This window comes from Grampus griseus, assembly GCF_964374135.1.
Source record: "Grampus griseus genome assembly, chromosome: 3".
NCBI classification, from domain to species: domain Eukaryota; kingdom Metazoa; phylum Chordata; class Mammalia; order Artiodactyla; family Delphinidae; genus Grampus; species Grampus griseus.
The window spans coordinates 42,012,139-42,026,493 of NC_139019.1; the positions used below are offsets into that span (position 1 = coordinate 42,012,139).

Sequence of the window (14,355 nt, forward strand, 5' to 3'; positions counted from 1 at the left end):
TCAATATCAAAAAAACAACCCAATCCAAAAATGGGCAGAAGACCTAAATAGACATTTCTCCAGAGAAGATATACAGATTGCCAACAAACACATGTAAAGATGCTCAACATCACTAATAATTAGAGAACTGCAAATCAAAACTACAACGAGGGGCTTCCCTGGTGGCACAGTGGTTGAGAGTCCGCCTGCCGATGCAGGGGACACAGGTTCGTGCCCCAGTCCGGGAAGTTCCCACATGCCACAGAGTGGCTAGGCCGTGAGCCATGGCCGCTGAGCCTGCGCATCCAGAGTCTGTTCTCCGCAACGGGAGAGGCCACAACAGTGAGAGGCCCGCGTACCGAAAAAAAAAAAAAAAACTACAATGAGGTATCACCTCACACCAGTCAGAATGGCCATCATCGAAAAATCTACAAACAATAAGTGCTGGAGAGGGTGTGGAGAAAAGGGAACCCTCTTGCACTGTTGGTGGGAATGTAAATTGATACAGCCACTGTGGAGAACAGTATGAAGGTTCCTTAAAAAACCAAAAATAGAACTACCATATGACACAGCAACCCCACTACTGAGCATATACCCTGAGAAAACCATAATTCAAAAACAGTCATGTACCACAATGTTCATTGCAGCTCTATTTACAATAGCCAGGACATGGAAGCAACCTAAGTGTCCATCGACAGATGAATGGATAAAGAAGATGTGGCACATATATACAATGGAATATTACTCAGCCATAAAAAGAAACGAAATTGAGTTATTTGTAGTGAGGTGGATGGACCTAGAGTCTGTCATACAGAGTGAAGTAAGTCAGAAAGAGAAAAACAAATACCGTATGCTAACACATATATATGGAATCTAAAAAAAAAAAAATGGTTATGAAGAACCTAGGGGCAGGTCAGGAATAAAGATGCAGACTTACTAGAGAATGGACTTGAGGACATGGGGAGGGGGAAGGGTAACCTGGGAAAAAGTGAGAGAGTGGCATGGACATACAAACACTACCAAATGTAAAATCATTAGCTAGTGGGAAGCAGCCTCATAGCACAGGGAGATCAGCTCTGTGCTTTGTGACCACCTAGAGGGGTGGGATGGGGGGGTGGCAGGGAGATGCAGGAGGGAGGAGATATGGTGATATATGTATACGTATAGCTGATTCACTTTGTTATAAAGCAGAAACTAACGTGTCATTGTAAAGCAATTATACTCTAATAAAGATGTTAAAAAAAAAACTTGCTTTGTGCTCTAAACAGGGCATTTTCTAAGGTGGCTAAAGGAACCATGGATTTCAGGATATGCAGCCCTCAATTCCCTTTCCATATCTGCCCCTAAAGTTTTCAACAAAGTTAGGCCTCCTGTAGAAAGTGACAGCCACAGAAAAAAATGAAGATAATAAGCAACTAGGTGATGCACCCAAATAGGATGGGGGATGGAGTGTTTTTGCCTTTAGTGTAGAAATATCTTATTTAATTATTAAAGTCCTGCTTTATTATACAGTTCAGTATCTTTCTATCTACAGTTTGCAGCCCATTGGTGAACCTTGAAATCATTTTCATGGTTCAGAACCAGGCTGTTTTAAAAATGCAGTAGACCAGGGTGCAACGCAGTTCAAAGGGGAAGTATCATTTAATGAAATGTCTCAGTTACACCTGTCTATGTACTGAGCTATACTGTAAAGTGCATTTCTTACTATGCATCATAATCAAAAATTTGAAAAATCAGTGAACTATAGCTTGCTTTATGGTAGAGGAGGGTTTTTTTAGAGCCATCATTGTTTTTAATCTATTTATTTTTACTATATTCACCTGGCATTGCCTTAGCTAGATGAGGTCATAGCAAGTAGCCTTTTCAGAAATTTCACTGCCCTTTCCACTATAAATTCCTTGAACTCATATAGCATGCTTAAGCCATATGCATTATATATACACATATAATATTAAATTCCTATAGATCATGTGTCATACTAATAGACCAATTTAATTGACACTCTGAACTATTCCTGGGTATTATACACCCAATTCCCTACATCCAGTCAATTGCTGGGAGCACCTCACAGCTTTCAAGTTACAAGGGCACCATCTTCTGGTGAAATATTTTCTTTGTTGGGCCGATATTAAAGAGCTACCAAAAAATGTCCTGATTTTTCAAGCAAAAATTGCAACTGACATCATATATACATTGATATTCTTTAGAGCTTTTTACTTCATTCAGGAGTTTCACTCCATTCCCAATCTGAGAAAGGTCTTTCTATTCCTCAGCAGTGAGAGGAGCTAGTCTGTCCTTCCTGACTTTCCGTTACACTAGGCTGGTTTCAAGTTTCAGCTCCTCCTTGAATTCCAGCCTGCTGAGACTTCCCTCTAGAATCATCCAAAATGGAGCCTCTCACAGCCTACCCTCTGAGATGTTCAGGGCCCAAAGCAAAGGTATTTGCAGTTTTGCTGTCTATGGTTCTATGTACAGTAATGTTATTTCTTCTACAACTAAAATTCCTAAAACCTAAAATCAACAGCTTTTATACATTTGAAGTGAAAGATGCAAATGGAAGAACGGTTTCTCTGGAAAAGTTTAAAGGCAAAGTAAGTTGTATCTTCTGATTTTTATTTCTGTTGTTTGTCCGTGTTCTCTGCTTATTCTCTTAATAGTCCATTTTTCACTGTTAAACGGTCATATTATAATTTAGTCTTCAATGTAATGTTATTAGTATATCACTTTAGCCATCAGAGCTCTGTTTATATACTTCTAATTGATAACTGATTATGTTAACTGTTTGCTTTAAGTGATGGATCAATACTTTAAGTTGCTTAGGAAATTCTTAGAGTTAGTAATGTGAATATGGAGTATTCCATATAATGTGAATATGAAAGTATTAATTCCATAATCTAACAACATTAAAAAGTACTCTATCAATAATCATATTTTATCTTTTATTTTTTTAAAAAAAACTTAATAGTTGAGTACATAGGGCTTTTTCAATGGTCGTGATTTTTCAGAGTTTTAACTCATGCATCCATGTTATGATTTTCAGCAGAATTGGGTATATCTAAAAATATGAGATAACCATCTATCAAAGGTTGTATTCCTCCAAAATGGTTTAGGATTTTAACTACTTGCAAATATTTTTTTTAATCTTTTATTTGCTTCACTTTCTGGTTGGATTTTTTTCTTTTTCCGGGAGGTTGCACTAGTTGTAAACGTGGCTAGTGACTGCCAACTCACAGACAGAAATTACTTAGCACTGCAGGAACTGCACAAAGAGTTTGGACCATTCCACTTCAGCGTCTTGGCTTTTCCATGCAATCAGTTTGGAGAATCGGAGCCCCGCCCAAGCAAGGAAGTAGTATCTTTTGCAAGAAATAACTTCGGAGTAACGTTCCCCATCTTCCACAAGATTAAGATTCTAGGACCTGAAGCAGAACCTGCATTTAGATTTCTTGTTGGTAAATATCTACCTTGCCTCACCAATTTAATGTTTTTAATTGCTTTTCATTTTTAAAACAAATATACCAGGACAATACATTCATTTGAAATGTTTTAGTGGGGAAGTTTTATAAAACTATCAAAGAGCTAGATTCTCATCCTTTGTGACTTTCTAGAAGTTATGCTTCCCTGAAATCAATGTTTTAACTTCTTGGATGGCAAAATAAATCTACTCGTGTATTTTATTTTTATGATCATTTTCCTGAAGAATTTACTTTAAGTGTGGCCATGGCTATTTTCACAAAATATTTCAATTCTCATTTAACTAACATGTGGGCAAATATCCCTCCCCAATATTAAAGCTATACGTCCCACATCAATATTGCTGAGCATTATTAGTTGAACTTATCTTTGTGGTTATTTTTATGTTGCCTTACTTATCTAAGATGTTATCCTCAAGGGTGAATAATATCTGTTTGCCAGGTGGTTTTTGGCAAAATTCAAAACAATATATCTTGATTTTTTTTGGAGGAGGGTAGTGTTAGGCTATCTCTGTAATTAAGCTAGCTACAGAAACCTATTTAAAGATTTTCCAGCATAAACGTGGTGCAGTATAGTGACTAAAAGCCAAACTTTGGCCCCAGTCTGTGTTGAAACCCCTGCTCCTTTACTTTTGCTGGGTGGCATTAGGCACATAATTTCTCTGTGCCCGTTTCCTCGTTTGTAAAATGACGTTATCAATAGTATCTACCCTCTAAGATTGCCTGGAGGATTAAGTGTGTTAATAATAAAAGTAAAGTACTTATTCACATACAGCTTACACTGTGGCAGACACTATTCTAAAGGACATTCAGCTCATGTCCTCTCATCTAACTTATATAGATGACAGCCTCAGTCATTTTCACTGTGGGTAATTTGAGTTTTGCTAAAACCATGACCTCATCCAGGCACTCAAGCTTCCAATCAAACAAACCAGCTAATGATGTCCTATAATATTTCATTTAAGTATGAAATCAGAATCATCCAAAAACATTATATTCAGTTTCTAGGGAAAGTCAATATAATGCCTAACACCACAAATAGCAACTAGAGTGAGGTCTTCATTCCTTTTATTTCCAGGGTGCACAGGAAAAAAAAAGCCAGAGCATGTGCCCTGTAATCATCTCTCAATTACAGCAGGCAAATATTTGGGCACAATAGCTCCTAGGTTCTTCCCCTTTGTCACTAAGAAAGCTTCTGAAACTCCACTTACCCTGTGTGATCAAAACATAAAAGTGATTTAAGGTTTCACTAAAGTTAGATGAAGCTCCAGAGACAAAGATTATGAGTTGACGGCCAAATGAAAATTAGATCTTTGAAAACTGGCCACAATGGACAGTACCTGATCATGCACTCACAAACAAGATGGCTCTGTACAGGTGTACAGGTTGTCCACTAAACAGGAGTAAGTAGGCAAACGGGGGCTGAAACACAGGCGAGTGCAAGGTATGTGCCGAGGGACTGTCCCCACCTGGAAGGGTATCTTTTTCTAATTCACACGAAGATGTTACACTGACTAGAGAGAGCCCTGCCCTGATGGGCATTATCTTTAAAAACACATTTTCCATCATAAAAATGGCTATTTTTCAAAGCGATTTTAAGAAGGCTTTAGTTAATAATATGATGTTCATACCAAGTCACTGATGTTTGAGCTAATCGGCAACACTATTAAAAATGAAATAACCAGTGTAAATGCTTGGCACAGTACACAAAATAAAACGTGTGTAAGTAAATATTAGGCTGCTTTTCATTCATTATTTTTAACCTGTGCTCCCGCATTTGTTCTTTCCCCAGCGTAAAGCAAAGTATCCCTCAATTTTAAAAACTCTAGGCAGTGTGTTCCTTCTACCTACCTCATCAGCAACGTTTTTGAAAGGATAGTTAACATTTGTTTTCTCCACTTCCCTGTCTCTGCTTCCTTCTTAGATCACTGTGTTTGGCCTCTCACTCCATAACTCTCCTGAGCCTGGTGGGTCTCGTTGCCTGTGACTTCTACTCTGGCCCCTTCTCTTCCTCCCTTGCAGGTTTCTCTTTTCCTCCACCCTTAACGCTACTGATCCTCAGGATTCTGCCACATCCACATGGGCTCTCCTTACTCTGTCCCCTTTCCCTGGGTGAGTCCTTGCTCTTAAGCTCCGAAGCCTCCTCTGATTGGGTGTCCCACATAACCTGAATCTCCTTGTGTACAAAAATGAATTTGTCATCTTCCTCCTAAAATCTGTTTGCTTTGCCATGTTCCCTATTTTAACAGCACGAGCTCTGCAAATAGGAAGGTCTAGATATCAGTCCAGGCTCTACCACTCACTAGCATGTGACTGTGAGTCCAGGCCTCCATTTGTCTCATCTGCAAAATGGGGATAATAATAATATCCAATGTTTACAGGGTTGCTGTAAAGATTAAAGGAAAGGATCCATTTAAAGCACTGAGCATACATTACTAGGCACATAATAATTATATTTTTTCTCATGTTAGTCAATAATAATGCACACAAATCCTGAATGATATAAATAGAAAAAAACTTCTACATTTCTTACCTAAATTAAGATGTATCAAAGGATATCTACAATTATTTAGAATTCCTTACTATATAACATGCAACAATATTAAAAACATATATATATTTACTACAAAAAGTAATCCATACATTCCTATTACCAAAGACATTTAGAACATCACTTTATCTTTAAAAAAATGTTAAGAAACTGAAAGTTTTCACCTAGTGACAGGGTAAATTTTTTGTGGTGGAGATCAACAAATCTAAAATAAACTAATTTATTTCATTTCTTGATTCTAGGTCAGTAGAATCATCAGTGAAGTCACCAAGTATTTCTGTAAATCTGTTTACACAAACTTTGAGTTGTTTTGTTTGGGTGTTTTGCTTTTTGTTTAGTTTGGTTTTTAAAATGATGACAATACTAGAACTTGATTCTAAAGTTGTAATTTATGCAGATAGTAACAAAAATGAAAATCTTGAAAAAGAATTTACTCATGAAAATATATTCTGATATTTTAGATTCGTCAAACAAGGAACCAAGATGGAATTTCTGGAAGTATCTGGTCAACCCTGAAGGTCAAGTTGTGAAATCTTGGAGGCCAGAGGAACCCATTGAAATCATCAGGCCTGAGATAGCAGCTCTGATTAGACAAATGATCATAAAAAAGAAAGAGGATCTATGAAAATGCCATTGAATCATTCTAAGGCAATAGTCAGAATACAGAAATGTCTCCATGAGGGTTTGATACCATTTTAAATACTCTGACAATTAAATGTGGCACTGAAGGATGACTTTCCTTTTATATTATCTTGTCAGTGACTGGTAATGAATGTCCCCACGATAGAGATGTTACCTAAAGCAAAAATGAAGAGTAGCCGAAGACTCTAAATGAAATATATTAAATACTTCATCTGACCACACTAAATAATTCAGAATACAGTCACCAATGTGCTTCAATATCCTATTGTCTGACTTGACATTTTCTAGTATCGTTCTTGATGGAAATGCCAACACACTAGACCACTGCTTGAATTCAAGACACTGTGTGACATTTCCAGAGTAACTAATTATAAATGATTATTTTTATGTAATAAAAAACAAAATAAACATTGAAAATGTGAAATATAGATTCTAATCCTTATGTATTTTTATTTGTTTCAGGTACAGGATTTTGGGTTTTTTGGGGTTTTTTTTTTAAGTACAGGTTCATGGTATGTTTTACTATACCTGGCCAAATAGTCACTTATAAATGACATTATCACAACATTTGAAAAAGCCTTCATCTTTCTCAATATTTATTATTTTCTAGAAGCAACTCAAATTCCATAATTAGAATATTAACACTTGAGTCAGTCTGTATTTTTGAGTGAAAATCCCAAGTGTAAGAAAAAAGCCATGAGTATATGATCATTCAGCTTGATTCCCCTTCAGGTTAATTTTGATAAATTCGTTACAGGTTAATTCCTTACAGGTTTTGGTTAATTCTTTACAGGTTAATTCCTTACAGGTTCCTTACAGGTTAATTTTGGTTGCTAATCTAGTCAGACTAGATTAGCCATTTGGAAAGAATTCAATGCTGCATCATTCTCATGGCTGCAGTAAGAAGAATCAACTGCAAACAGTCAAAACTCTTAACGAAGAAAAGGGAGTGATTGCAACTACGTGAGTCTTAGAAACATCAGCAACCACTGAGCCTTTTGATAGAGTCACAACATACCTTTTCTCCCAAAGTCCTGATCTTTACGTTTTGTCAGCCTTCTAATTATTAGAAAAAAAGCAACCTGCCAAGTTGATGAAGGTTAATTATTGCCCCATGAAATATATATTCATTTCATAAAGGAGTTAAACAGGAATACTGGAGCCAAAAACCAGTGTGAAAAAACAGTCATGTAGAATTTGGCTAAGAAGGAAGACGCAATCTAAATAACTGTGAATTGGCTCTCCAATTCTGACCTGATGAGTGAAAGTGAAGATTTTTTTTTTATGGTGAAATCAGTAGTGCCACCTCAGTAATTCTGCAAAAGTGTTTAAAGTTCTTAAAAAAATCAAATATATTTCCCGGAATACCTTCTACTTCAACATAGATGTCCAACCCCCAGCTCTGAATGTATTTAGTAAGCTCTCTGATGGGGGCGGAGGTGTGGTTCCCCTCAGGTCAAGAGGATGTGCAGAGGCACCTCAAGAATAGCAGTCAATATGGTTAAAATAGTATGTTCTATATTATGTGACTTTTACCACAATAAAAAAGACATAAAAAAAAAAAAGAATGGTGGTCACTGTGTGAGCAAAGCCCACTTCTACCTCTCACCAGCGGCAGGTCCTTGGGCCAAGCTCGACTACTTTTCAGTTTCCTCACCTATAAATTGGGGGTGGGGTCAGAGTGAACAAAAAGCCCCTTCCAAGTTCCCAAGGGCTTTCAAGTGATCAGGAATCAATACTAACCTGGATTGTTGTTGAAGAAATGGAAGCCACCTCACTAGTCTATCTGTCTTTTGCAAGCTTGCCCCAAAAATGCCTGTTAGCAATTTGAATTCTGGGCCTCTAAGCAAAATTTTATGTAGGATAATCCCTCCAAGTGTTGCTTCTGGAACACTCTTGCTGTTTACCCCCGCTTACGACTTCCATGAATTCATATCAGTGCTCCAGGACGGCTGGGGTGTTTATGTGCTCACAATCAGGGTGTGAGCAGAAGTGTATCTGCCAGCACCACAGAGGTTACGTAGACACCCCACTGCCAGACAGAGGGTAATGAGCTGCGGGACGACCAGGACTGTCCCAGAGAACGCAGTTGAGGTGTCCATCCTGCCCCAAATCACTAGTTCTCTCCAAAGCCATAAAAAGTGGGTTTTTCACTTATATATCTCCAAACTTGGTTGCCTTATTCAACCTATAATCTCTGCTAGGTTAGGCTTGATTCTCTCCTCTTGCCCCTCTGAGTATGCAGGGAAGGCAGGTAGGGATTTGAAAGTGTGTCATACAGGTGTCCATTCAGGGTTCTGTAACAACCAGGCTATGTGCGATGAAAGAGAGGAGAGCCATTTGCTGATGTGCCGCCACCCAGACCTCAAATGTCTCATATGAATACCGTCAGGCAAACACACAGAGGAAAAAAATGCATTTTTCTTGAACTGAGCACAATACCTTCTCTATCTCAGCATCAAAAAGTCTGGGACAGGGCTTCCCTGGTGGCTCAGTGGTTGAGAGTCCGCCTGCCGATGCAGGGGACACGGGTTCGTGCCCCGGTCCGGGAGGATCCCACGTGCCACAGAGCAGCTGGTTCCTGGAGCCATGGCCGCTGAGCCTGCGCGTCCGGACACTGAGCCTGCGCGTCCGGACACTGAGCCTGCGCGTCCGGAGCCTGTGCTCCGCAACGAGAGAGGCCACAAGAGTGAGAGGCCCCCGTACCGCTAAAAAAAAAAAGTCGGGGACATAAACTGCTACGAGCTGCCTGAACTGAGAAGTATAACAAAAATAGTAGGCATCCCATAAAAGAGTATTCAGCAGTTGTCCTCCTGACAAAGGAAAGGGACAAAATCAAATGCTTTTATCTGTGGTTAATAATTCATTGACGAAGTTTGTTTTTGTTTATTTGGGAAGTGGAGAGGAGTACTTCCTACTAACTTCTGATCATCATCTTATGGCAGATGTAAAAATACAGAGTGTTGGAGAGTGGAATAAATATGAATTTGCCTGAAATATTCCCAAAAAATTGTACTTCATTTTTGAAATTGTGTACTAATTATAGCATACCTATAGTATGTATATATGTACATATACATGATTCTTAATAACTATAGTATATATAGCATATATACAGTGATGACTGGTAAATGTTTAACAACCAAATCTCTGGAGGAGGAGTCCCAATTTGCAACATTTGCAATTTCTATGGTGTGAATGCTCCCACATGGTCAATTTTAATCCACTAATGGTTTGATAACTGGCTTGTAAAATTTCTGAAAATTTAACAATCAATTCTCACAGACCAGGACAAGCTGGCTCCAGCACAACAAAATTTTTAAAATCAGACTTACGGTAATAAGGATCTCCACAGAGAAAAACCTAAAGCAAAAACATATCACATATACTCTTTATTTTTATTACAAATATATTATTTTGACAGGTTATATATAAATGTGGATGTATATGCAGTTATACTGAATTATGAAAAGCTGCTAACATTATAACTGTATAATCACACTATAATCGAACGACGTAACTGGATTGCCTGCAGGTAATTTCAAGTAGGAAAACACTCCAGTAAAAAATAAGAAAAAAAAATAGAGAGAGAGAGAGAGAGAGAAAGAGAGAGAGACAAAGTCTAAGAAGGAAAACAAAAACTAGTTCTCTACATTTATTTTCTTTAAACATATTAACTGTTTCAAGACTGCCCGATGTGAGCGGGAAGGTCTTGGGTGATCCCTGTACAAAATCATGTGTATTCCTGCTAACGTGTTCCTTTGAAAGAAAAATGTCATGTTTGGGTGCAGCTAACATGGGGACGCTCTGTATTTATCCCTCAGCTTGACTTCATGTTCCCCAGGGAATAATAAAATCCTAATAACTGTTACACCAAGAAACTAATACATCACACTTCTTCCCACTCTTCTTGTTCCCTCCTCCCTCTGAACGGTTAAAGCCACACCTTGCCAAGGGAAGCATTCTCTTTTGGGGGCAGAGGCTGGTGGGGGAGAGCCATTAAAGAGCACTGAGAAACTCGGACATTTTCCAGAGGGTGTGATGGGAAGCAATTACATCCCCAGCACCAGTGAACAGCAGTGGCTGCCCCCAGAGAAGATACTTCCAACCAGCTTTGCCTCCCTCCTCCTCTTTTTTCCAACCCACTTCCGTCTTCTCTTCCTCTGACATCCCAAGTGTGGATCCCTCTCTTTCCTTCTCACTCTTACGAAAACGTTTTCTTTTTGAATTTAAACATTCAATCACCTCCTTACCCATTGACCTCCTTGTTTATCTTTACTACACTCGATTCTTTCTTTCCTTTCTCATCATCTCAATAATAGGAACTGAACTATGTATTCTTTTTATTGAGTATAAATGTTGGCATTTTATGTCTTGCTCTTTAAAAAAAATTTTTTTAAGTAAAACACAAAGGACAAGCCTTCTAAATTTAGTAGGTTTTATTTTTATCAACAGATCAGTGATTTTCTATAGAAAATAACATGTTGAAATTTAACCTTAAAAAAAAGATGAAAACAATATTTACATTAAAGGAATACTTAAACACAAAGATGCTGAAAATGGAATGATACTAGGCAACAACAAAAAGAGGATGAGATTTGAAAGTAGCAATATGCATAAGAATCAAATTATAGTTACCTCTTTAACCCATGGTTCTAGAAATGTTTACATTTAAATAAGGTAAGAATTTAACTTTACCCATAACTTATAGTCCAATGCTGTAGAGAATGTGATACATTTCTCATTTAGGGTGTAAATAATTGACCAGACCACCAAAGTCAGTTCCATGAACTTGCTGCAAATGTTTATACAACCACAGTGTGTCTGGGACACAGCACACACCTGACTCGGCTCCATGAGTCAAAATGGCCTCCAAGGGAATGAGAAAATATTTTAAATTATATTGTGCGGTCAGTTCTCCCCCTTCACAAGCTAAATATCATGCTCTCTTCCAAACACTGTATGAGTCTGTGATTTTACAGAAAATGAAGACTAAAGGCAAATCTTCCAAACAATTTAGCCCCATCCCCTAACCCCCAAAATCCCCAATTCTCTTGATATTCAAGTGAAAATGTTTTAGTTGACTGACTCATCTGGAAAGTTACTTCAGTTCTCCCTTTAGCTGTACACACCCTTGGTAACTGAAACCTACTCTAATGTCAAATTAAGAAACTAATGATCCAGAAAGAATTCTAAAGACTTAGTTGAAAGTTGAAAATTTGAGGAAACATTTTAGGTTTTCCGTTCCAAATTGTCATTATATTCTAAATTTTATATTTAAAATAAATATATAATTTCACAAATACTTTAATACTGTCTACAAGTATTAGAGACTCCAGAATATTACCTGAAATTTTTAAAATAATTAATTGGAGTAGTTTCTTCAGCATTATAAAGCTGTTTGTTGTATTATAACTGAAAAGTAGTAATAAACATTATGGTAAAGAGTGACCCGGTTCATGGCAAAAAGTACACATACACACAAACATACACACATATTACTTACAGATTTAATTATACTCTGATGTTCATTGTACATGCAATGAGATAGCAGTTGCATGTTAGCTGATGCCATTCACATGTTCAACCAGCTAACAATACACTGCCAACCCATCACACACAGGTAACCAGTGTACTTCGTTAACAAGAAGAATTTATCCAGAAGCAAGTGGCAGGGTAGTTGTGGCTGCTGAATTGACCCAAAGCAGCCAGCTAACAATACACTGCCTACCTGATTCAGGTCACCACTGCTTTTCATGGCCCATAAAGTCACTGAGGCTAAATTTGTAACATGAAACAGTGGCAGAACTTTCATCTTAATAGTCACATTAAAGAAAACTTACAGGCAAAACCTGTTCCTCCAAAAATACTATAAGAAATAAAACCAATATTTTCTTTAATCTATTCAAAAACTTAAAAAGAAAACTTTCAAAATACTTCCACTTAGGCTTTACAAATTAAAGGCTCAGATACTGCTATACAAGTGAATTAACAAAGTTATACATAACTGTAGCTTTTCCCATTACTTCTATTTACTGATGAAAAGACCAGTTGTGTGTATCAGGTAGTCAAATATCTAGGAGCCATGGTGATACAAAAGGTAGGCAAGACAAATCTTCAGCTTTGTTTGGGAAAAATAAATATTAAAGTATTTAGGGAATTTTAGGAGTCAAATGTCATTTGTTTTCTCTGGCTACAAAGGCTATTAGTCATTGCATTCTGAAAGTTATGTGTTCAATTTATTGTGTCACCAATTAAATACAGAAAAATTTAAAGAAGGTCTAGAAAAAAATCTATAAAACTGGTGATGGTTTTGAAACTAAAATCTATAAGTAAAGACTAAAGGAATGTGAACTATTTAGCCTAGAGAGAAGCAAGGTGAATCCTGATAATGATTTACACTGATTACAAGAGACGCTAAAGGCCTTTGGGTTCGGACTTTCAAGGTGAGAAAGTACTACATGGGATCAACTGTTAAATTACTAACCTAAGGACCGTAGATTATGCCACTTCTCCTCTTGACCACAAGATAGCACCATTTCCGTTTCTTTGGGGGGCAAGCTTATGAACGCAACAGAGGGGAGTGCAACTAGCAACTGTTAAAATGAAATTATAACAGCCAGCTAAAGATGCACTGCCTACCTGACACACCCAAGCTTCATCTTTTGCTGTAGAGGCTAGAACGTAACATTCAGATTAAAATGATTACCATTATTTGTCAGTCAGAGATCTTCAGTTTCTTACAAAAATGTTTTAATATATACTCTTTAATATATAGACTGTAGTTAGTGATAGTATGAGATTTTTTAAATTTTTCGTATTTTCAGACCAATTCATACTTCCAGCAAATATCTTCAGCAAGAATTAGTTTGTTCGAGGTCATATTCAAGACAGAGAACTGGAATAAGCACTGGACACTCACCTTGGGAGAATCTTGAGCTCTCTTCTGTTTCATGTCTTTGGCGAGCACCCGCATGACCTCCTCCTTTGAAAATACAGACAACATATATGAATATAAACTGTTTAGGAAAATCATAATATTAGGCGTGGAATGTTTCTAGATCCTTACTTAGTCAAACTACATTCACTTTTCTTTGAAAGAAAACAGGCACCGCCAGAATATAACTAAATTACACAACTCAAAATTGAAATCAGGATTTAGAGTTTTGAACTACCTCTTGGTCCTAAACAGGTATTATAAGCGGTGCCTTCGACAAGAAGTCCCTTTAGGGAGTTGGGGCGAGGAAACAAAAGGGCGTTACTCACCCATAGGATCTCTTCTTCGGTCCGGACCCTCCTCCGGGCGGTGCGCTCAAGTTTCCACTCCATCTCTGGAGGAGTTTGCCCTACCTGGCTGGAGAGTAGCCTCTCCTCGACCGCTTTTGGTTTTGCCCCCCAGGTCTAAGCCAGTCTTGACTCTTAATCATCAAACCTCTGGAGTCTTGTCCCCCAGGACGATCATATTTAACCCCTAACCTCCCATTTTTCCCCACTCCTCCCACCGCTCTCAGCGAGCTTTCCCCAGGGTACGGTTTAAAAAGCCGGCGGGGCGGCAGCCAGAGCGGGAATCCCCCTCTCCGGCTTCTCATTGGCCGGCGCTTCGGTGACGTCAGAGCCCGGGAGGGCTTCCCCCTGCGCGCGCCTGGGTCCTCACTCTCTCTCTCTCTCTCTCTCTCTCTCTCTCTCTCCCCCGCCCGGCCGGCGGCCGCG

The 14,355-nt window shown here is 38.2% G+C and overlaps 2 protein-coding genes across 5 annotated transcripts in view; one reads left to right on the forward strand and one right to left on the reverse strand.

Annotated features, from left to right (window-relative positions):
* The window catches only part of CDC20B (cell division cycle 20B), a gene marked incomplete at both ends in the record, with an annotated part of 62,628 nt that extends 48,654 nt beyond the window's left edge, over positions 1-13,974 (reverse strand). For all 3 annotated transcript variants that reach the window (XM_082650552.1, XM_082650551.1, XM_082650550.1), the window contains 2 exons: positions 13,568-13,630; positions 13,912-13,974. In XM_082650552.1, coding sequence (XP_082506678.1) covers positions 13,568-13,630; positions 13,912-13,974 — 126 coding nt within the window. The remainder of the gene's footprint in view (positions 1-13,567; positions 13,631-13,911) is intronic.
* Positions 2,361-7,397, forward strand: GPX8 (glutathione peroxidase 8 (putative)). Of its 2 annotated transcripts, XM_082650553.1 has the most exons (3): positions 2,361-2,570; positions 3,170-3,431; positions 6,465-7,397. In XM_082650553.1, exons 1-3 carry the CDS (start codon positions 2,367-2,369, stop codon positions 6,626-6,628), a joined length of 630 nt encoding a protein of 209 aa, XP_082506679.1. In that variant the 5' UTR covers positions 2,361-2,366; the 3' UTR covers positions 6,629-7,397. The 2 variants fall into 2 exon arrangements, with proteins under 2 accessions (XP_082506679.1, XP_082506680.1); XM_082650554.1 differs by lacking the exon at positions 3,170-3,431.
* Positions 13,975-14,355: the final 381 nt, after the last annotated feature.

What these genes read in the sequence shown, in the direction of transcription:
- GPX8 (XM_082650553.1), top strand. Translation starts at nt 2,367, where the DNA reads ATGGAGCCTCTCACAGCCTACCCTCTGAGATGTTCAGGGCCCAAAGCA. An exon ending in TGGAAAAGTTTAAAGGCAAA is followed by an intron (nt 2,571 to 3,169) that starts GTAAGTTGTATC and finishes TTTTTCCGGGAG; the next exon opens with GTTGCACTAGTTGTAAACGT. An exon ending in TGCATTTAGATTTCTTGTTG is followed by an intron (nt 3,432 to 6,464) that starts GTAAATATCTAC and finishes CTGATATTTTAG; the next exon opens with ATTCGTCAAACAAGGAACCA.